General features: G+C 40.4%; 1 protein-coding gene across 1 annotated transcript; it reads right to left on the bottom strand.

The window, feature by feature from the left end:
• Positions 1-863: 863 nt before the first annotated feature.
• Positions 864-14,044, bottom strand: nhsb (Nance-Horan syndrome b (congenital cataracts and dental anomalies)). Its single transcript, XM_085906815.1, has 13 exons — positions 13,830-14,044; positions 11,387-11,539; positions 11,168-11,304; positions 10,773-10,820; positions 10,571-10,615; positions 10,417-10,461; positions 10,063-10,125; positions 9,309-9,504; positions 9,002-9,133; positions 7,494-7,646; positions 3,785-6,928; positions 3,588-3,708; positions 864-3,266 (listed from the first exon to the last, which is right to left on the bottom strand). The coding sequence occupies exons 1-13, from the start codon at positions 13,876-13,878 to the stop codon at positions 2,633-2,635; spliced, it is 4,920 nt and encodes a 1,639-aa protein (XP_085762941.1). The 5' UTR covers positions 13,879-14,044; the 3' UTR covers positions 864-2,632.
• Positions 14,045-22,675: the final 8,631 nt, after the last annotated feature.

Here is a 22,675-nt window from a genome sequence, read left to right as displayed (position 1 = left end):
AGGGGAGAGTTCAAGCTGTTAACTGATGGTCCTTTTTTTCCTCAGCTAACACTCAAGTGATTCGCAGTGCGTATTGGAATGTGGGCTCCCTCTAGTGGTACGTGAAATAATTACTCCCCAATTACAGTTTAGTTGTATTTAACTTTGAAATTGAATACATTTGCATTTGATCTTTTTAGGTGCAATTTCATTTTACTTTCATGTGCAATATATTTTAATTGTCTATATTTATAAGTTTGGGGTAAATGTGCAAACTATGCATAATGTTGATAATAGGCATGGCCCAATTAATGGTTTCAAGTAATACCAAGGGTTTTAAAATGTTACATTTTCAAAGACCCATCTCATTTTGGGTACAAGCGGTCAGTGAGCCTGAGGTTTGCCCTTGCATACAAAAAATTGGCTCTTTTGGGAATTTATACCAAGACTTGGTAGAGAAAGGCTATGCAAAACACGCTTTTGAAGAGTGATTGCTGGAGGAAGCGGTACCCCCAATATATCACATTTATGAGTGCCAGCGATTACTCAAATTCACGGTGCGCTTGAAAATAATGTCTGCAACCAGTGTGTCTACGTTTGGTGAATAAATACGATAAGCATATTACCGCATCGGCTTCTGTTCATTCTGACTCTACTCCAGAGAGTGGAAAAGACAATTTTCTACTCGTTTACTAATGTACTATCTTTTTATTTCGCTGCGGGGGATAACATTGATTTTATTTTATTTTTACCAATTAACCAAATATTATATAATAGTAACTTGAGATGATTTTTTTTTTTTTTTTACTCCCAGAACAATATTCTTTAGAGCCGTACTGTATATGCAAGACTGAAATATCTTTGCTCAAGGTCATATTGTCAGAATCTGATACTGGCCCATGCTTTAATAATAATAATAAAAATACATATATATATACATATTTCCGAGTGGTACTAGTTGAAGAATAAAACCTGTCTGCGTTGTTTTTAATGAACACTTGGACCAAGTAGTGCATCTTAATGTTGGTCATGATGGTGGTATTTGGGAACCTAAGTAGTTTTTTTAGGTGGCACTTGGGTAAAAAGTTTGAGAATCGCTGCTCGAGGAGATTCAATAAATGCACTGATGTACCATAGGAAAGTAACCTCGAAATGAAATGGAGTCCAAAGCCAAAGAATTGGTTTTAAAACTTGGGCAGTGTGTTCCACACAAATATTTGTTAGGTTAGACAAAATGGTGCACACCAGTTACTGGGTTGAGCTCTCACCTGTCTGGTGCTACTGGGTCAGTGCAAATGAAGGATAGGCAACTAGGAGAGAACAGTGTTCATTCTTAAGACTTGTATGTCATGTTGTCAGTGAGACCTGTTCTTCTTTGCTACACTCTTGTTAAAAAATGTCTTCTCGTTTTACATAGATATGACTTTATATTCAATACAAATATACATATGGAATTTCATTATAAGATATAACTTCTTATGAATATTCTTGAAGAATCATCAAGTGCAAAAGAGAGGTCGGTTATTGGAAAGCTTTGCGACTGACTCTCTGGTCAACCCGATTTTGGACCCTCTAAAGCATTTTCACCATTTGCGCTGAATGGTGCGTTTTAAAAACGCTCTATTTTCTACTTCAAGTTAGAACAGCATGACACGGTTCGTTTAAAATATGTTTCTGGCCAGGGTCCACGTAGGGTCACATTAAACACAAGCAAATCTAGCAAAGAAAGGCCACTGCGATTGTCCCAAAGTCTTCCACAAATGGACCCCTCGTCTACTATAGCTCCTTAGAATCCCAGAAAAAAATCATTTGGGTCAATGGAAATGTGTTACAAATCAATCAGTCACAAAATCTTTTCACAGGATCATTTTCCATATGATACGAAGGAACCACAAAAAAATGTTGACAGTTGAGAATCTAGGGGATGTTTCCATTCTGGTCATGCAACATGATGAAACTTCAGCATAAGTTTGGATAAGTTTTACAAAAATCCATGCATCATATTAAATTTCATAAGATCATTTCTGTTAAGAAATATGAGGTCGTTTTATGGTATGCTCCCTGGTGTGCTGATGGAAATCATCAAAAACTCGTGTTGGGAGCATTTTGTAACCTACGCGCAAGATAAACCTTGCTTGTTTAGAATGCAAAGTCCGGTTTCTGCTTTGGGCAGCAACAGTTGCAAGAATGTTACAATTTGTATGAATTTTTCTTTTCAAAAGAAAGCAGTTCCTCAACAGCACACACACACCCACACCAAACAAGACAGGAAGTACAAATATCAGTGACTCTTGCATGTGCTTGTACATGCAGTCCTTTCACAAAATGTCACCTTATCTTTCTTTTGCAAATTCATTTTGTATTCTTTTTACGCATATAAAAAGACAGTTCAATTAAAATAGATATTTTATCTACGAGGGATTTATTCTTTTTCTATAGTTTCAAGGTAAACATTTTTTTTTTAATGACTGTCATTAAGTTTCTTAGAACATCTGAAACCCAACAGTTCCATTGCAGTTTCTAATACTGGGCACATTTTAGCAACAGTCAGATTTTGGGGTGCATTAGACCAAAGGCATCAAGAGACACCCAATATTATAAAAGTAGGAAGGGGCCATTTGAAAAAAAAAAAAAGAATATCGGTCAACTAATTCTATGAAGATCTGTCATCATGGGGACTTCCATCTGAGTTCTCTGTCTCCCCTTCAGAAATGGCTTGCATGGGAGCAGTGTAGAGGCGGCTACGAGTACTATAACGACTACTGTTGGCTACTGGTGGAACCCGAGAACGTCCCTGTCGAGATGCAGCGGTCATAGGCAGTATTTTGGGGGTGAAGCTCTCAGAGTTGGCCCTGGGAAAGAGGCCTGGTATCTGGATGGGGTCCGAGTTGGAAAGCGGTGGCTCCTGATGCATCGGGAGGTTCTCTTCAGTTTGACCGATGGAACCTTCTATGATGGATTCCCCGTGGCTCTTTGGAGTTATAGGGCTCTTCAGAATTTCTGTGGCTGACATGCGGTAACTAGAATCAGATCTGCTGCCTTTCTTAAGCAACAATAGTTTAAACTCTTCATTGGATGTACTGGATTTTTTGGCGCTGCGGTAGATTGGGACAGGGACGCGTTGCGACCCAGATGCAGTGGCTATGGTGGCTGGGGTGTTGAGCGGAGGGGGCGCTGGCATAATGGCATTGGTGACACTGTTAGGATTCACTGGTGCTGCCGGGCAGAGACGAGACTTCACGTTTAAGTCTCCCGAATCTTTGCGGCCCAGGACCTTTCTCTTGGATCTGAATGAAAAAAAAGTTTGAATCAAGAAGCAAGCAAATAATACACATGCTATATTGTATTCACATTAATGACAAATGGGATTTCACTCATTTCACGCTTCTCTACCTAAATCTGCTGTAACGTAGCTGAACATCTGACTTGGTAGAACAAAATTTGTGCTCATCATACAAGTCAAGACATGCCACTGGTGGGGCTACAGGGGGGGTCGTGGGAAATATGATTGCCTCCCCCCCTCCCGGTAATTGACGAATAGGTATTTTCCAGGGAATCTTTGAGCACATGAATTCTACGTTAAGTGTATCGTGGTTGATTTACAGCACCTGTGTATCATGGCAAACAAATCCTCGGTTGTTCTGGACTTGTTGGGTGATGTCATAATATCGTCATCAACTTTGGCGTCATCCGTCAAAGGGGAAAGTGAGTTATCAGTAGGTGTGGAATCTGCGACAGAAAAAATGTATAGCACACAAAATTGATGTCTGATCATTTCCGTTTTTTTTACATGACACAAGCCTACCTTTACTGAAATAGTCTTCTGTATCAGGAGTGGTGGAGTCATCTTTATTTTCTTGTGGCAGCAGGTGATGGGCACTTCTGGTAGCACCTGATGTCTCTTCTTCTTCTTCCTGCACCACTTGTCTTATCCTCCTGGCATCGCTGATTAGGTAAGGATGCGATGTCTCCACTGTGGTACCAGGCACTTTGACTGGACTAGTCCAGGGCCCTGAGTCCAGGTGGGATCCTCCTGCAAACTCGTAGGCTGGAGGGGGAGGGTGATCTATTCGCATGCCCACCTTGTGACATGTGGCCCTCTGGGATTCTTTTACTTGTTCTTCTTCTTCCTCCTCATCTTCATCATCATCATCATCTTGGGAAAAAGAACGCTCTCCTAAGATCCGAAACTCTGGGTGCGCGCGAGTTGAATGTGTGAGCCCTCTAAACTCTGTGTGTGAGCGGATATGTGTGTGTAGATCCACCGGTGAAGGGTGAGGAGCACGTGGCACTGGCCGATGCAAAGGCGAACTGTCATCTGAGAGTTCTGAAAATGGGTCCAAACGAGTCCTGAACGCTGTCATCGACCAGAAGGTTCCAGGCCCATATCGATCTTGTCTAAGTAGTAGGCTTTCGTAAGAAGGAGGCCCGTCAGGGTGACGTCCAGGGGGAGGTGGTTGAGAGTGATCGGGGGAGGAGGTGTGGTCCTGAGTCGGAGGTCTCGGCGGCGGTCTACGAGGAGGGAGTGGCCTGGTGTTGATTGGGGGCGGTGCTAGAGTCGCCCCACTAGGACATTTGGGTTTGGTAACGGTTGCTGGTCCACTTGCAGATTCCAGGTCTGAGCTGGTCACAGTATTACTCGATTTGCTGACAGAGTGGAGCTGCACTGAACGTAGAATTGATGGAGTTATGGCCAACATATTAGCGTTTGGAATCAAAGCGGTGGTGTTTGCGCATGGTGGGGGGTTGCTAGTTAATGTCTCATGGACCGATGTCTTTGTTCCTGTGGGAATAACATTTGCGACTCTGTGTTTGCTGTGGTGAAGTGTGTGCAGGTGTTGTGTTCTGTGTGACAGCGTATGTCTGACATAGCCACTGTGAAGAATATTAAGATCAAGCTGAGAAGGTGGCGGTGGGAAGTCTGGGTCTCTCTTGTAAGCGGAGGCTATAGAAGTTCCGTCTCTCGGTAGGTGTTGCAAGGATGAAAGAGAAGACTTTCTCTCTGGCACTCTGGGCTTTCTTTTGCCGGTGGAGGGAGACAGCGGGCCCGGAAAGAATGTTGCTGAAGTTGAGGGCAAAGTAGAAGTTGGCGTTTCTGATTGACTTGAATAACCGCTGGATGGGGATGCCAAGCCAGCCAACTTCTCCGGTGACCCAAGTTTAAAGTCTCCAGGCGGGTTGGGTGGACTAGCAGCTCTCGTTTCAGAAGACTGGGAAAGAGTCTGGGATTGCGTGTCAGAGGAGGACGAGCTGTCTGGTGACTTGATACAATCCATAACAGTTGTGCCTGTCGCCGTGCTTGAGTTTGACAGGGATTTGTACTCACAAGTGTTGGACTTCACCTCAGTATTGTGTAGCCAGAGGTCTGCATAGTCTGATTGCACAGCTCCTTCATCTTTAAACGAGTGTGTATCTGCTGAGCTAAAGGACATGGGTTCTACGATGTCTACGCTTTCTCCTAGTCCCATTACCCACGTTCCCATAGGCTCTGCCACAAGACAAGACGTCTCCAATGGTTCTGGAATGCCTACCAGTTCCAGTTCCAACTTCATATCTGTGGAAGACAATGTCAGGTCTTGTTCACTAACCATCTTTGGTTGGTCTTGATCTGCTTGTGTGTCTGTTCCTACGTCAACACTACTACTAGGCTCTTTCAGGGAGGACGTTCGCATAGGTGGAGGAGGTTTTAGTTTGGGTTTCCTCAGTGGGCGACAGGGCCTCCCGAGCGTCATAGTGCCTCTTTTGTACTCAGACGAGGCTGGGGAGTAAACTCCATGGGAAATGGGAGGTGGTGTGACAATGTCGGATTGACCACAATCAGTCCCTTGGTCTGCATAGTTATATATGTAGTGTCCGCAACTCTTATTACTCTTCCCAAATTGCTCAGATGTACACAAACCCTCTGCATCAGATGAGCAATGAGAGCCAGTGTCTTTGTCAGCAATGTTGGTCTTTTCACTGAAACATGTTTGTTCTAGCGATTGTTTGGAGCTGTAGTCTTGGCTTGGACATACGTTTTGGGTGTGGTCATGGTATTGGTCTGGGTCAAGCTGGTCCTGGTCTGTAGGATATGCCCATTCCCCCTCGCTAGCTGTACTGACCCCTGCGTCATCCAGCTGATCTGTTGCTGAGGATGTGAATGAGCTTGACCTGTGGCCTGGTCCTTGAGGTCTCAATTCAGAATGGTATGAGGGATCCAAGGAAAAGCCCTCATCCATGGCATTGGGTACGGTGTTGAGTGACAGCTCTGAGTCACAGTGAGACGAGCCTGTAAGTGGTGGAGAAGAAGGTGGGGGGATGGTTTCGGAGGTTTGGGACGGGCAGGTAGAACTGGATCCACTCCAATTGCCACTGGATGACTGATGGTCTTCCTTGGGGTCTACATGGCTACTCAGGACTCCTGTTGTAGACACAGAGTGAATCGGGCTACTAAACGTATCGGAACTCGAAGAGATCTCGCAGCTGCCCATGTCAGCTTTGCGGGGCAAGCGAGACCGGCCTCTCTCCATCCAGCAATGTTCTGGGCTCCCTCCTCCCCGATCTCTTTCCCCAGATCGTTGCAACCGTTTCAAACTTCCTAGTTGCAATGGCTCAGGAGCTGCCTGGTCATCTGTGCTCTCCTCTTCATCCTTCATCATCATCATCTTCAGCCTCGGACTCGGACCAGGGGGAATAAAGTCCTCTGGTTCGTACGGTGACAATTCCTCATCCTCGTCATCATCATCATCGTAATTGTCATCGTCGTCCTCATCGCTATCCATCAGGCGACCGCCTTCTCGTGGAAGGCTGCGAGATCGCAAACGTCCAGTGTGGGTTGCGGTACTTGTGTATGTCGAGTCAGACTGATCACCAAGGGAAGAAATGTTGCCTGTTGAGTGGGAAAGAGATGCCGGTATTCCCTGATGGCCTCGTTGAGCTCGAATGCGTCTCCTGGAAGGAGCGGCTGTGCCTGAAGAGAATACCATGGGGACAGAGGGTGACATTCGTTACATCACTTGATTATGACAATATCATTTGAATTCATGTGCTGGCGCTACAGTGAACCCCTGCATAATCACGTTGGTATTGTTTTTGTTTGTTAGGTTTAATCTCCCCCCCCTCCCCATTTTTGTTGGTGGTCGTTGAACAGAAAGTGGTTTTGCCTCGTCTCGCAGTGCAGCTCCAAATAAAACGTAGTCTACTCACAGCATTTTCTTTTGAATGTAAATGCCAAAGGATGAGTTTATTTATTCAATAAGTTTGCTTTTCGCCCAGGTTTGCTACCCTCGTGAATAGTGTGGGTTCACTGTCCTTTAAAATGAGGATGGTCATTTGTAATTGGTGAATCTTGATGTTTGTTGTTTTGTAATATATGTAGCAATAGTAAAAGGTTGACATGGAGATAACCAGCCACAGTAAATTGGTATGAAATTTGATCAGGAATTCTAATGCGGTGGTGTAAGCGGGTATTTAATTTAATGACCTGGTGGACAAATGGTAAGGAATGACATGAGAAAACATTCAAAGGAACTTACATGCTATGAGGAAATCATCTGTTTGGCAGCCAGAGTCTCGAGTGTGGTGAAGGCGACCACTAATTGAGAAGTCTTCGTGACACAGCGAGAGTTGGTGCGGATTGGCATGGACAATTACTGTCCGCTCTCTTGCTACTGGTGATTCATCTGAGTCTGAATGTAAAATGACATAGCATGCTGAGTCTCAGTAATGTCATGTTAAAGTCACTTTCAACATGGGATAGATGTGAAGGAGAGATGGTGAACCACTAGACTGTAATAATGTGCTTTATCATATTCGGCTTTGCTAATTTTGGTGTTGTTCAGTCTCAAAGTAAAACTGTTGAGAGTATAACAAGACAGCATATTTTTTTGCGGAAATATAGTACAATGTACATTACAATTGTACATTGTTTTGGAAGACTGCATGCATATGAAAAAATAAATCAATAAAAAAAGCAAAGGTGGACCAGGAGATAGCTCAGATGTTTTGGTGCCCCTATATATTTGACAAAGCTTTTCAGAGAAATTGTAGCAACATTTACTGCGTCTGTGGCACATGCATTGGTAGGTTCATAGATTATTAATCATTTTAAAACAATTATAAAATTATTTCAGAAAAGGATCCTGCTAACATATTGATAACCCTATTTAGCCAGAGGAACGTGATATTTGAAAATGTTTTTTGGTAGTTCTACTATGGTGTACGGTTCTTTTAACTCAGGGGTGTCATACTCATTTTTGTTGCAGGCCACATTGTAGTTAAGATTTCCCTCGTGGGGCCATTATTGACTTTTTATCTCATACTACTAATATATCATACTATATAAGACATAATACAAATAATCATACTCATGATTATTATCATCTTAACATGTGCAGGAATTGACAATAAAGCAGACTTTGACTTTGATTATCACATACACACAACAGAATTCAGTAAAAAAAAAAAAAAAAAAAATTCAAAATTGTTTTAAAAGTGAGGTTTTAACAGAAATTGTTGCAATAACTCATGGTTATTAAAAGGGAAGACAATTTCGTTTTGGTATTTTAACAAGTAACATTGAGTTGTCACACATGATTTGCCTTTGCAGGCCACATAAAATGATATAGCGGGATGGATCTGGCCCCCGGGCCTTGGGTTTAACACCTGTGTTTTAACTCCTGGTACGACCAGTGCCAAGTACAATAATAATAAAAAGATTTTACTTTACCAACATATATATTCAATAAGATACTATGTGATGGAAGTGGAGTTTTGTCTCATGCAAATAAGAAAATGCTGCCATCTACTTGCTGGGTATGCCACATGAGTGCAAAAGTGAAGAACCCTGAATCTAAATTGGCATGTCACCAAGTTACAGTAAGCTAGTCTTGTGTGCAGATCTGAGCATGTGGTACATGCAGCGGACGCATTGGCAAACAGAAATATGCCCCCACCCTAGCCCCAAATTTGACAGACACCGCAGAGACCCATCTACTAATATTCAAGCAAATAAGGCAGTGATAAATAATACGATCAAACATACCCATGTCGTGTTGTACTCGTTTGGGTATTCCAGTGATGGTCTTCCTCCTCCTCAATTTCCTTCTTCTTTGAAGAACTGACTGGGAATGCACAAGGGAGCACCGTGCACTAGCCTCTCTATCAAATCCAACTCCTGGGGAAAAAAAAAAAGAATGTCATTATTAAATATTTTCATTTTGAGGACATGCGATCCAGATAATGAATGAATAAATGGCTCACTGTAAGAAGAGTCATCAAATTTCAGGATAAAAGAAGTTTTTATTGTTGTTAAATATAAAACCAGGTCAAATTTGACTCTTGTATTTTACCTGTTACATTGATGGGGATGATACAGGAAGAGACTGCACGAGAATCATCCGAAGTTGTCTTCTGATCGGAGTGGGACACATTTTCCTTCGACCATTTGGTCGCTTTGTCCTGGGTGGAGGGGACAGCATGTGCTGAGGTTTTTGTTTTGTGACCTGTTAACACCTCATCGTCATCGCCCTCGCCCGTTGAGGTAGCCTTCAAGTAAAAGTCAACCGCAACAAGCAAGCATTAAAATAGGAAAGAAGGCGTCCGTTCAGTTACATATCTAGAAAAATATGACCATCTAGTGGTTTGCTCAAGAACTATTTGTTATTTGAATATTAAGTACACTGGCAGACAAACGATTTTTTAGGGGTTCCACAAAACAAAACAAAATATTTTAACAACCCCCAAAATTTTATTATAAAGATTCAATGTAGGTATGTTCTCTTGGGGGAATAGATGGAAATGTATAAAAAAAATAACCCAAAAGTCAAATCAAATATCTGGTCTGGGACCTGGGGGAGCCAATCATATTTCAGAGGGGGGGGGGGGGCTCCGCCACTGATTAAGCAGTTGACCAATTGTCTCAAGATAACTATAATTTACACAAATTGTGCATGTTTCTGGGTGGAATATTTGAAATTTAATGGGGTCCAGTTGTGGATCCTCCAACTCTGGAATGTTTCTACTAAAATGAATGAATCCAACATAAATATAATAGCAGAACAAATGGGATACACTGAAGTTGAACACACAACACAGGTCCAATACCTTTCTATTCCACGGAATGAAGATGCATCCCTCAATTGGATGAAGTGAGTAAAAGCACTCAAACTATAAATGAATAATATAAGAAAAGAAAAGACAAAAAAAATGTAATGAAGAATAATAAAAATAAAAAGATGAATTCATGAGTTTCATTGCATTAGAAACAACTCAATAAAAAATGTTCCCGGATCACAATACAAGGTCCTTGTGTGTCCTACTTTCTTATATAACTATCGTCCTTATTATTACCGAAATCCTTGTTTAGATTCTTTTATTCTATCCTTCAGAGAATAACGATGCCTCATTGCTTAAGTGTTTGAAGTGCTTTTTTTTTTTTTTTTTAAGAATCTTCCTTACCTTTCTTTGTATCGTCTGAATATCCGCTTCTCTCCCCGGTCTCTCCTACACAATAAAAACAGTTAATATCTTGTGCAGAACCTCGCCACATCAAAAGATGCTGTATGCTTTGAATATCTTTTCATGGACAAATGGTCTCGCTTCTCATTCTTACTTTTCTTTGAATGGTTTGGATTTCTGTTTCTCTCACTGTCCTCTCCTGAAAGAAGCAAAACATTGGACGTTTTCAAAAGATTATTCAGTAAACATAAAGCAAACAAAAAAACAATGGAACTGAATCTGAAATGGAATGACACTTTTTACAGTACATGAGGGGATGGTGTTAACACATGAATGAACTTTTTTTTTTTTTTTACCTTACTAGGTTGATAGTCTAACTCTCGCTCTCGCTCTTCTCTTTCTTGCTGCATGGCAACACCACAATAAAATTTTGGGTCAGTTTGATTATAGTCAGAAAAAAAAGTATATATATGTAAAATTTGAGCTCATGTCATCATTGCTATGTTTCCTTTCTCGTTTGTCTACTTATCGTTCTGTCTAATCATCTTCGCATTTACAGGCCTTGTCTTAAAGTCTTTGGTACTCGTATGCTCATCATCAACAATGAACCCCCCCATTTAAAAAAACCAAAACTTTACTCCTCCTCCACGCTCTCAATTATTATTTTAACCTTGATAGAACTGTAGGCGAGCAAACTAACAGTGTGAAAAATGTCCTGCCCCTTCCCTGCATGCTCTTTGCTGTGCCTTACCGCTCGTGCCAGCCGACTTCTCTGTTGCCGTCTGATGGAATGCGGTGAGGGGAAGGTGGGTATAGGGGGCGCCGTTGAGACAGAGATAGTCACCTTGTTCTTCTCCCGACTCGTGGGTGGCTCGTTCAGTTTTTCGTCTGAAAATTACAAACACGCACGCATGAAAATGTCCGTCCAAATGAACATTATTACCGAATTCCAGATCAGGATAATTGTCACCTCTGCGCAGGGCTCGGAGGCTGAACTGTGAGTTTTTGTGCAGTTCCTCCAGACATGGTGGTCGGGTGCGTGGATGGAATACGTTGTGTTGTTGGTGCCATGGGGCCTGATAGTGAACTGACAACTTGCTCTCTATATCCAAGTTTGACACAGCTGAAAAATGAGGGAGAAAAGAGGAAGACATGATGACATGATAGTGCTTTCACAAAGATTTTGTTCTGGATCTTCATGCCAAGTCGGTGACGGAAAAACTTGTGTGGCGTGGGAGTAGTTCTTCTTATCCTATCCTCAGTGATTCACTCAAAGACTCACCTATTGATAGGCTCAACATATTTCGGTGCTCTTTCTATGATACCTTAAGACGCCACAAGATGGCACCCCAGCCCTGACTAATAGGAAAGTAGTTATCAAAGTCAAACATCTCGACTGTTCTAAGATCTATGGATATCAGATATCAAGGAGGAAAAAGGTTTAACCTGGGTTGTGAGCATATTTTATGGAAAGTCTTCACAGCGTGTTTTTGCTAATAAATATGGCACACGTTAAAAATTCATATAGTCCGAGCCCTCAAGTCGGCTTCAAATGCCAAGTAGTCGTTTTGGTTCTGTGTCATTTAAACATCAAAGTTGACCGGCTGCTCTCAAAAGGCATCCAATTTTGTACCATTTCATTTCTGAGTGTGTGTGTGTGCGTGCGTGCAGCAAGTCAGTCAGGTTGATGTGAAACTACAGCAGCCAACATTGATTTCACCTCAGTGCACGTGTAACATTTCGTCTAAAGGCGCACACGACTACATTATGGGATCATCGGGGGCCATCTGTGATGATTAAATTGGAGCTGGAGTTGGCATACCCTGCATCACATGCAATTACACATGCCCACAATTACTCTGCCTCATGTCACAAATGATGAATACGTTGTTGGTCGATTTTAATAACTCGTTTTTAATCCTTCGCATAAAATGTTGCCTGATATTTGGATTCTGATCTTCATTACGCTCATTTTCAACATCTGTAAAACAGGATTGCGTTTCCGCAAATGGTGCTGTTGTCTGAGAAGAAATAGACCCGTGAGTCATCGGCATATAAATAGCAGCTTGCATTGAGTTTTGTTGAACCAGTTCAGAGAGGAAAAACTAACATGTAGAGTACGTAATAAATTGTAATCAGTAATGAAGTATAAAAAAATAGGCACAATACAAGATTAAGATGTGAAAAATTCAAATAAATAATGCATGAATAGAAACTCAATAGTCAAAACTGGACTGGACTGAGACAAGTTAAGATGTTGGCATATAGAAGTCATTAAGTGAGGCCGTATTAGTGTGTATCTGGGTCAAGAAGCACTAAGTGCAAAACCTTGTCAGACTCCTGTTGCATACAGTTGTGATCACAACATTTCTGGAAGAACTAGTTGGTCAGTTTTTTTTACGGGAGAACAAAAGCTGAAGAGCTTCTGATGGCCACTTGGAGCTTTGCTCTGTTCTCAGAACTATTTTACTATTTTATTACTATTGTTCTATTTACTATCTTACTATTTGGTTAATCTGCAATCCACAAATATGGATCAAATATGACCTGCAACAGCTTCAGTCCGCACAAATTTTGCAGAAAGTCGTACGAAAGAATGAGATTTTAAATATTTAATTTTTTTCCCCTTACTTTAGATAACATTTCAGAGTGAAAGAATGACTTTTATTGTAGTTTTACTCCTTTTATATTTTTGACCCGGACAGTAAAGGTAAAGCCGTTATGGTAAAATAACTACATTTAATTTCGATATGGTATGTGTCTTTTTTGTTCGTTTGAGTTTACGTTTAGAAGCAGTTACTAAATATGGGAAAAACCTATTTGAGTTTAGTTTTAAGATAGAAATATAAAGATTTAAATACAGTTTTTCTCATTTATTGTTAGGAAAGAGTTAGTAAAAGACGAACAATAGTTTTGATTTTAAGCTTTTATTTCTAAAACAAAAACATAAATAAAATAAAAAAGTCTTGACAACTTGTTTTATCTCTTTTCTTATTTGATAATAATTTTCTCCAAGTGTCTAGTTTGAATTCCACGCTGTCGCCATCTCCTGGTCAGTTGAGAAAAGCTGTCAGTGGCAACTTTCGGGAATAAGAGCCGTTGTTTTTTGTTTTTTTTAATGTCTCGTGCTTATTTGTTTTCCTTTAAAACAATCCGTCTTTTACTTCCTCTTTCCAGACAACAAATGAGGAAAATCGATCTGTATTTGAATTTTGTTATTTCTAAATCAAACCTAAAATCAAATAACGGGTTACCGACTGTTAAATGTAAAATCTACTGACCAAGGAAGACGCGGATCATACACCTAGTAGATTTTTTGTTTTACATTCTGTCCACAGAACACTATGATTCACCCTTTGGGAAACATTAATTCCATTATGAAACAATTTATTGAACAACGGTTGCATCCCTACCTTTAGATGGCATACGGGCACAGCCAATCCCGAGACAAGCCAAAGCCATAATTAGCAGCTCCCCGTTTCCCTTCTTTATTTGTCACTCATCCCTTTCTCTGTAAATGGCAGCTCTTAAATCACTCGCAAACTCAGCTCCAAATATTTCTGTGCAAAGCGAAACATTTAGACAAGCAACATCTGCAGTCACACAGCCAACCGCTCCCTGCAACCCAACTAACCGCCGACCTTCTGCCCCCCCCTTTTCCCCTCTCCTCATCAGATGGCCCAGCATCTGATTGAAAATGACTTTGCTTGCTCACTTCAGTCAAAAAGCGAAAGGCGTTTTTGTTGTTTCAGTTGTTGGATTTTTTTTTTGCACTTTAAAGAACTAATATTATATCACAAAAGCTTTGGTTCAAAATGAGTCCCACCCCCCATAATTTGAGTGCGATGGTAGGGTCCCGCCTGGGCATGGCCTGTCCATGACCGTAATCTCCTCATGATGCAGTAATACGTGATGGGGTGGGGTGCGGTGCATGAGTTTGGCTCAGTGCAGTCAACTACCAAGCATTAATGCATTAATCCACCACATGCGACTCCGAAAGAGTATCACATGCTTCTTCTGTGCAGTAAGTGACCGGACAAAACGTGCGTGAATCAGACACTCACAAAATCCAGTAGTTATTAAAACACAAGGAAATTGAAAATCAGTGGTGTGATAAAGAAGCGACATTTTTCACAAACATAGAAGGAGAAAGGTCCATGCTCGTAATCTGTTGTAATCTGGAGCTCTGGCTGTCACTGATTTTGGAGTACATTTTGTAGCGTTGGCAATTTGGCAGTTGTCTTGAGGAACTTTGCAATTTCAACCATGCCTTGCTGAGACAACCAAAAACCTAGTAAGCACTTTTTTTTTTTAAAGTGAATAACAAAATTTGACAGAAAGACAGTCGAGACATCTGCTGCACATGACATGAGGGTGAAAACTGGCTAATTGGGTCCAATTTGGACATTTTTTTTGTGTCACTTTTTATGCCAGCAGCAACTTGGAAAGTAATGGCTATATGTTTGGTGACTTCATTGAGCAATAATGGCACATTTGACACATTCCCCATTCACACCTGAGACACGTCATGTGACACTAACCCGTCACATGACACGACTGATGCGTCACAAACTGCAACTACTGCAGGACAAAATACTAAAGTCATCATTTAAGCCATTTACGCAATTTTCCCAATTGCTCAAACATCGATCAACATGTTAGAGAAAGTATGTGTGACGTCATGATGAAACGTCCTATAAAATACAATTAATCCAAAAAAATAGTCAATTGAATTCATGAAACAATTTTACCTCTTAAAATAATTCCTTCTTGTTAAATTTCAACTTCAGTCACCATGATTCTCTTTTGTAATTTTCAGTGCAGCCCTGATGCGCCTTTGTACTTCTCTGCATCCATATTCATAATGCTCCTGTGTATCTAACTCTCCTTACCCATCTTGTTTTTTTGTGCTGCACACCTGCACTATTGTCTCATGGCCCTCTAAATTCCCCCCACTGCCTGCCCCCAACCTACAAATCATTTTGGGCACAACAAATGTGTGCGATTGAAACGCTCATTTAAATTCATGTTTAATAGCCTGTCTGTATTGGTTAGCAGGGCTGAGTCACAATGTCCGGCATAAGCCTTTTTATTATTTTTTGATTTTATTTTTTTAAATCACTGTTACATCAGAGAGACTTGGCAAGCCGGGCAAAATAAATACAGGTTAGATGCTTGGGAAATGATCCTGCGTGTGCAGACTATTGCTTCTGAAAGTTCTTATACTGCCCCCTAGTGGCAAAATAGATTTCACTCATTGTGGATAAACATCAAAATAAATAGGACTGATATAATAAGTCACTAAATGTTGAGTGTGTACGTATGTTTTTATTTTTCAAGAGAAACAAATGATTAGCGGCCTTTCTTCCATGAAACTTCCATACAATCGTCATGCAACAGTTCTTATTTATTCATTTATTTATTTAGCTGTAACAATTGTAAAAGGTAGAAAATAAACCACTGCACTGAAAACAGATTTTGGCTAAATTAGCTCAATTTTATTTTGTCAAGTGTTTGCATGAAAAAAAATGTAACTATAGATATATTTAAAACCATTTCTGGATCAGGATGATTTTCTTTCATGTCACCACTTGACAATAAAATTGAGCAATTAAAAAAAAATTCTGTGTGGATTAAAATGTATAAAACTATGAGACATTTTACTTGAATGTCTAAAATTAATAGATGTATTGCCACGTCTTCAAATTTGTTTAGAAAAGCAGCACTGTGGAGTAAATATTTGCATATTTCATGTTGTGTGATACGTCCATGCGCAAGCTTTTTGAGGCCCCTGCAGTATTTCCCCTGTCCAGGTTTACGTCAGTGTTCCGATAAAGGTTGAATTATAGTTGTGTGTAAACTAGAGGGGGAAATTATTCAAATCTCTTTTGCGCTATTCTACTTGGCCAACAGCTACTCCTATTTGGATTTGTGGACTTTTTTGTTTTTTGTTTATCAGCATAGCGTTATCACAAAACACCATAGGGTGGTGAGACTTAATGACCTTGCGTATCTACCTGTTGCCATTCATACAAAAATAGAATAATAGCTCTGTATTCGACTAATAAGGTCTAGATGTCACACAAAGTAGATTTGTGAGTAAATTCAGATGAGATCATTTTTTCAGTAGGTATACAGTTTTCCCCTTACATATTTGTTAGGTGGTGTGCCTTGAGATTTTTTTTTTTTTTTTTCAAATAATACTCGGATCAATTAAGTTCTCCAAAAGACAATGGTGCAAGAGAAATGCCATGCCCAAAAGTTATTGTTTTGCCTGTGTGTTTATGTCTCAGCTATGTTGCAGAAATGGTACAAAACAAGCCCGTGTTATTTTTAACCGTGTCTCCATGGAAACGGACACAGGCAGAAAAAATGGGGACTTGTGCTTGTGTTTGGGGGAAGACTCCTTCTGCTGGTCATTGTGTGTGTGTACTTTTTGTGCGTTATCATCATTATTATCAAATAGGTATATATTTTTTTTACAATCCAAACTTTTTTTACTGCCCCGAGTAGTTGGCATTTTACTATTTTCCTATGGCGTAAATTATGGGCTATAAAAAAACTATTATGATGACGATTATAATTTTGGCTCCTACTCACCATGCGTACCATCACCCAAGCATTTTTATTTTTTATCATTTCATTGATCATTTATCTTCGTTCACAAGTTTGAACTTTTTTGGTTCGTTCATCTTTTCAATTTCCCGTCCCAAACGACTGAAGCACTCTAGCTATTAATCAAATTAATCTCATTTGTTTCACTAGGTCATCATTTAAAAAGTTAGCGCGGGATTACTGCGTCTGTTTTTAGCCTATTAGGGAACTTTTATTCTATGATGTAATGCAATGTGCTTGTAAATACTGCAAGAAATGATATTCTAAATATGGATGTCGCATTGCACAGTTTGCATGTATTTTTAATTGCTTTTATTTTGCTTTGTTTTTTTTCTGTTGTTTGCAGCTATTGCAAATGCAAATTTCTTCCCAATTGCTTTTACTGGATAAAAAAAAAACAACAACAACAACAACAATGCATTGTAAGTTATTGTTTTGTAGCATAGTAACCTAACAGTAACTTACTCATAGCTTGACACGTTTTCTCCTTAAATAATTTGTTTTTATTAGTTTCTGTTCTCTCTACCTTCTTTGCATAGTGTGGGTCATTGTCATCGGTGACCTTCTGCCTCAAATATTGCTTAAAGGCTCAGGAGTAGTTTCAAGTGCTTAAAGGTGGGTTAAAGTTGGCATCTTTCCTAAGCACGCTTCCAGGTCATCTCGCTCAGATAGGAAGAAAGAATACTGAAGGCATAAATTTGGAATTGACTATAAACTGTCAACAACAACAAAAAAAAGATGTGATGCAGAGGGTGGAGACTACCTTAGATAACACTAGCTACGCTCCGAGTGTCCTCGGCAAACCAGCAAATGTACAGCATATAAATGAGCTGGGATCGTGCCGGGGGAAAAAAAAATTCAGACTCCAGGAATAAGGAAATTAATAATTGAAGTAGTGCGTGCCGCGTTCTCAATACTTCATGGCATTATTTATAATCGGGATCAATGAGTCTGTACAGTGATTGAGATGTCGTCTTTATCATTGGCTCGGGCGAGGGCTCGTGTTCACTGAGGACATTCCCCTACATACGTCTTGCTTTAGAAGCCATCTGACAGTTACTGAGTGAACATATCGTTTCTATGGAAACAACTTAAAGATTAAAGCTGTGAAGAGCCAGAGCCTTGCCAGAGAGAATCCCACAATGCCTTGTGCCTGGGGATCTCTGGGAAAGAGAAAGGCGGAGGCGCATTGTCAAAGTGGTGTGTGTGTGCGTGCGTGCGTCTGTGTGAGTGTGTGAGTGTGTGAGTGTGTGTGTGTGTGTGCATGCCCACTTGTGTCTTTGCCAGCTGCAGAGGTGTTGTGCTTCAAATTGGCACTGTTTTGCGACTGTTTGCTACACCAAAGTCGGCGCCCATCAGTCACTCTTTCCCAGACGCCCCCACCCCAATACCACCGTGCTAATAAAAAAAGTACACAAATCAGAAAAGTGCATATGACATGACAAGCACATCATTGATACATTCCGTATCTTATCTTAAGCACATGATAACCTTGACCAAAAATAAAAATTCCATTGCAGAAACAGCTTCCCACTCCCAATATGAGACTAAAATGTAAACAATTCAAAATATGTTTATACACGAGTGTCACTCTGACCTTGTCCTCTTCCCCCCCCCCCAAATTTATTTGTTTTTAAATGTATGTGCCTCCGCCCCATATCCTCATCTTTACCCCCCTGCCCCCACCCCCCTGGGTGATGCCAGTGCTGTTGTCAGGCTGGAGCTGAAAGCAGCCAATCACATGGCACCATGCTGAAGAGCTCTGGGGTGATGTTAGGCAGTTTCATGCTCATACGATGAGCTTTGCCAAATGTAGGTCATGCTTCTCCTCGCTCGCCCCGCCTTCTTGAGCTCGCTTACATTTGCCTACACACACACACACACATAAACCTCATCACCCCTCGCAGACGTGCGTACACACAGATAACGCGCAAGTGCATTTTCTTGCGTTCAGATGCGACAGATGTGCCAAACTAAACTACCTGAACTTACAAAGTTGACTTTTCTTCCTTAACAAAGCTGAGAATTCAATGCACTCGTATATCAAGGCAATTTCACTGAATCAAATAAAAGAAGCACCCCGAAATAAATTTTTAATGTGCTTTAAGTCAAGAAAAATAGCACTGTATCAAAATATAAATTAATATCATTGAAAAACATATTTAAAAAACAAAAGGTTTTATACGGACTGACCAGTCCCTGGAAATGGTGCCATTCGTCCTCTTCATCCCAATTTGGTGTACTATTTACTTCAATTTATTTTCTTAATATACAAAAAGTTATGATTCACATTTTAGTTACGCAAGTACAAAATCATAATTTTGTGATTGTTTTTACTATTGTGATGTCACAAAGGAGATGGGCCCTTCCCCAAATCAGTCCTTTACATTTCGGTTCCACTGTACCTGCGATTTAGCAATACATTTTCCCGCTCCTCCAAAACATCTTTACATTGATGTCAGTCAGGCTTTTAATACACCTTGAAAAGATCTGGAGTTAATCATTTGGTATAGACAATTAATATAAGGACATTTAAAGTTGACCCAGAACTTGCTACAGTAATTGTGCATGGAGAATTAACAGTAAAAGGGTTTATTTAAAAAAAAAAAAAAAAAAAAGGGGTTACAATTCTAAGATCAACCAGTAAGAGCTTCTTCTTGTTCTGAACTCTTGTTGAACCACTCAACTGTGCTGCAATATCGCACTTGCGGGATTATGATGTAAATAGCAGTCACAAGAGCAAGTTGATTATACAGAAATGCATTTAGCAGTCTGTCTTCACTGGAAACAGTCAAAGGAATGTTTGATGTATTTGCAACAATCTCTCGATAATCTCTGTTCTTTATTTATTCGGGGAAACGGCGCAGGGGGGGGCGCTGTAATTAGACTGGCTCGGAGATCATCTATTGTCATTTTCTAAATGCAGTCACATACATCCTAATCATTTTCATGACCTACTATCAAACAGAAACCAGATTACCCAGTGAAAAGTCTCGCAGGCACGGGGAGAACATGCGAACTCCGCACAGGAAGGCCGAAGCCGGAATCGAACCCGCAACCTCTGCACTGTGAGGCGGATGTAAAAGAAAAAAAATGGAAAATCAATCAAGCAAATATACAAAAAAGATGCCACTGACCACTTTTTCTTTGGCTTTGAGCGCCAGTGATGGCAAAAAGAAAATATATGATGGCAACCGTCCAAACTCTGTTTCAAAGCCATCGCTTCATGAGTACACTGAAATGTAAACATAGAGCTTATCCAAAAAGCAAACACAGAGCTCAAAATGACTTATTCTGGCTTCTGGCAACCAGATTAAAGGCTTCATTCATTTTAGGCATATCTGACAAACTCAAAGAATGACTTTTACTTCATTTTAGTTCTAACTCTAACTCAGTTACGAATGGTAAATTATACCTTAAAGGATTGCCTGTGCAGTTTACACAAGTTTTACGAAGGTGAGAAAAAAATATTTTAATGAATTTTACATGATTTCTAATTGGAAAATGGATTTTAAAAATAACTTGAGAAGTATTGTAGATTTTTAAATATTTTCATGTTGACTGATTTACAATCCCAAGTTACTGAAAAAGAACCTCTGGTTGACTGTTGCAACTTTGATCATGTAAAATAAAGTCGAAGTTAGGCATGCCCCAACTTAAAAGCTTTCGAGCAGTTGCTTGGTCAAGCGTCACATATGCCGCTGCTCGAGTGAAAAAGAATAATTTATTGAATAATACAAAATGACAACACTTGCAAGGAGCAGGCAAAGATCTCACACCCAGACACTTACATGAACTAAGCTAAATAATAAAGTAAGCTAAATTTTAAACAGCCCTTAAAGGCACAATTGCAATACTAGTTATAACTTTTGCCTTCTTCCAACATACATTAATTTCACTTTATAAACCCAGTTTACTTACTTATATCCTCTTTTAATGTTTTTTTGGGGGTCTTCTATACAACAGGGATTTCCATTCATTTTAATAGGATACATTCAGTTCCAAGCTTGGCTACACGACAAATTTAATTCACAAGTCAAATTACCACTGCACCGTGTTTTGTCACACTCATAATGATTGTTTGCGTTTCCACAATAGCTTCCTTTTATGGACGAGATGTACTTCGTATGTTTTGACATACAACGCGACTGGCATACAGGCGGGAGCTTTGTTGTCTGCTTTAAATAAGTGCTCGAGAGCTCCTGACAAATATGCAACCTTCCCTGACACACAAACACACACACGCACACACACACACAGCGCCTCCTCAGAGAGAGAATCATTTCTACTTGCCTGGTTTGCCACAACTAGGTTGACCTATTTTTGTCCAGACCTCTCTCTCTCTCTCTCTCTCTCGCTTGCTCAATCTCTCTCTTGCTCTTTCGCTCTTTCTCTCGCCCTCTCTCGCTCGCTGCAGCCCCATAATTCACCTCTGCTTAATAATTCACAACAGCTTTAGAAGCCCCCACTCAGCGGAACCACTGGCTCAGGAAAACAAGAAATAGATGCAAATAGAATCTGGTGCACATTTGGTGTATCATGATATTCCTTTGAAAATGTATACAATGACGTATTTATGTAAGGTATAGGCGATAGCATATACACATGCTAATTGTGGGTTGGAAAACTCAAGGTTGACGTCAAACTAATACGACCCCTTGAGACCCTTAACCAACATTCGCCACCCAAGACGAAGAAGAATACGAGGCGTACAAAGCAAAGCAGGAAATGTCGTCGTCTAGATAGATGGCTGTGCAGGTTGTGTGCTGTTATTGTAAAAGCGCAGATTATTTGCAAGTCTGTGCACACACTCGCTTCGCCTAATGTGATTGGATGGCCAGATTTGGCAGGAACCAATAAGGACACAAGGAGCAAGAGAGCAGGCAGCAAGTGTACTCGTGCTGATGCTGGGCACACCCTGGAGCTGTGAGCGTGTGTGTGTGTGTGTGTATGCGCCAGTGCATATAAAATGAAGATGGATCATAAATTTGTGATAACGGGTATATTTTACACACCTTGGAAAGTCACAAGATTCATTTTAAAAGAGCTTTCCAGGGTCTCTTCCATGTTTCACCCTCCCAGGAATTGATGCATTGGCAGTTACAGTACTCGGACAGTGCCATTATAATTTAGGATAACTAATTCATTTCTAATACTGAATAATGACGATTATTGTGGCGTGGACAAGGCGTTAGCAAAATAAGAGACGACGATGATGAAAAGCTAGTTTTTGAAATGTGTGTGTGTGGGGGGGGAGACTAATCCTGTATTTAGCAATGTAACTGGAGTGATACAAGGGTTGAGTAGAATTCTATATCACCTAGGACAACTGAGTTCCTTCCAAATGGCTCATTTAAGTGCACTCTGGCAATTGGCGCTCAACTTACCAGGCAGAGTCATCCAATTTACACACACTCAGAACTTGTTAAATCAAAATATGGCTTTTATGCGGTCGCTGGCTTCCCCAAAATGATTGGCTCTCATGTGCAACTTGATGGAGAACAACTGTGAGCATGCGTATTCTTTGAGTAACATGTCAAAAAAAAAAAAATATGCAGGGTATGTTCGCCTCTTCTTTGGATTCCATCACTTCAAAGATCATTTTGCATATGCAGTGATATCCCAAATGTTTTTTTTTCTATCA

The sequence above is a fragment of the Syngnathus leptorhynchus genome, chromosome 3 (assembly GCF_054491065.1).
Source record: "Syngnathus leptorhynchus isolate UIUO chromosome 3, UIUO_Slep, whole genome shotgun sequence".
In the NCBI taxonomy this organism is placed as follows: domain Eukaryota; kingdom Metazoa; phylum Chordata; class Actinopteri; order Syngnathiformes; family Syngnathidae; genus Syngnathus; species Syngnathus leptorhynchus.
Note: the sequence above shows the minus strand (reverse complement) of the source record. Positions and strands in the feature narration are given on the sequence as shown.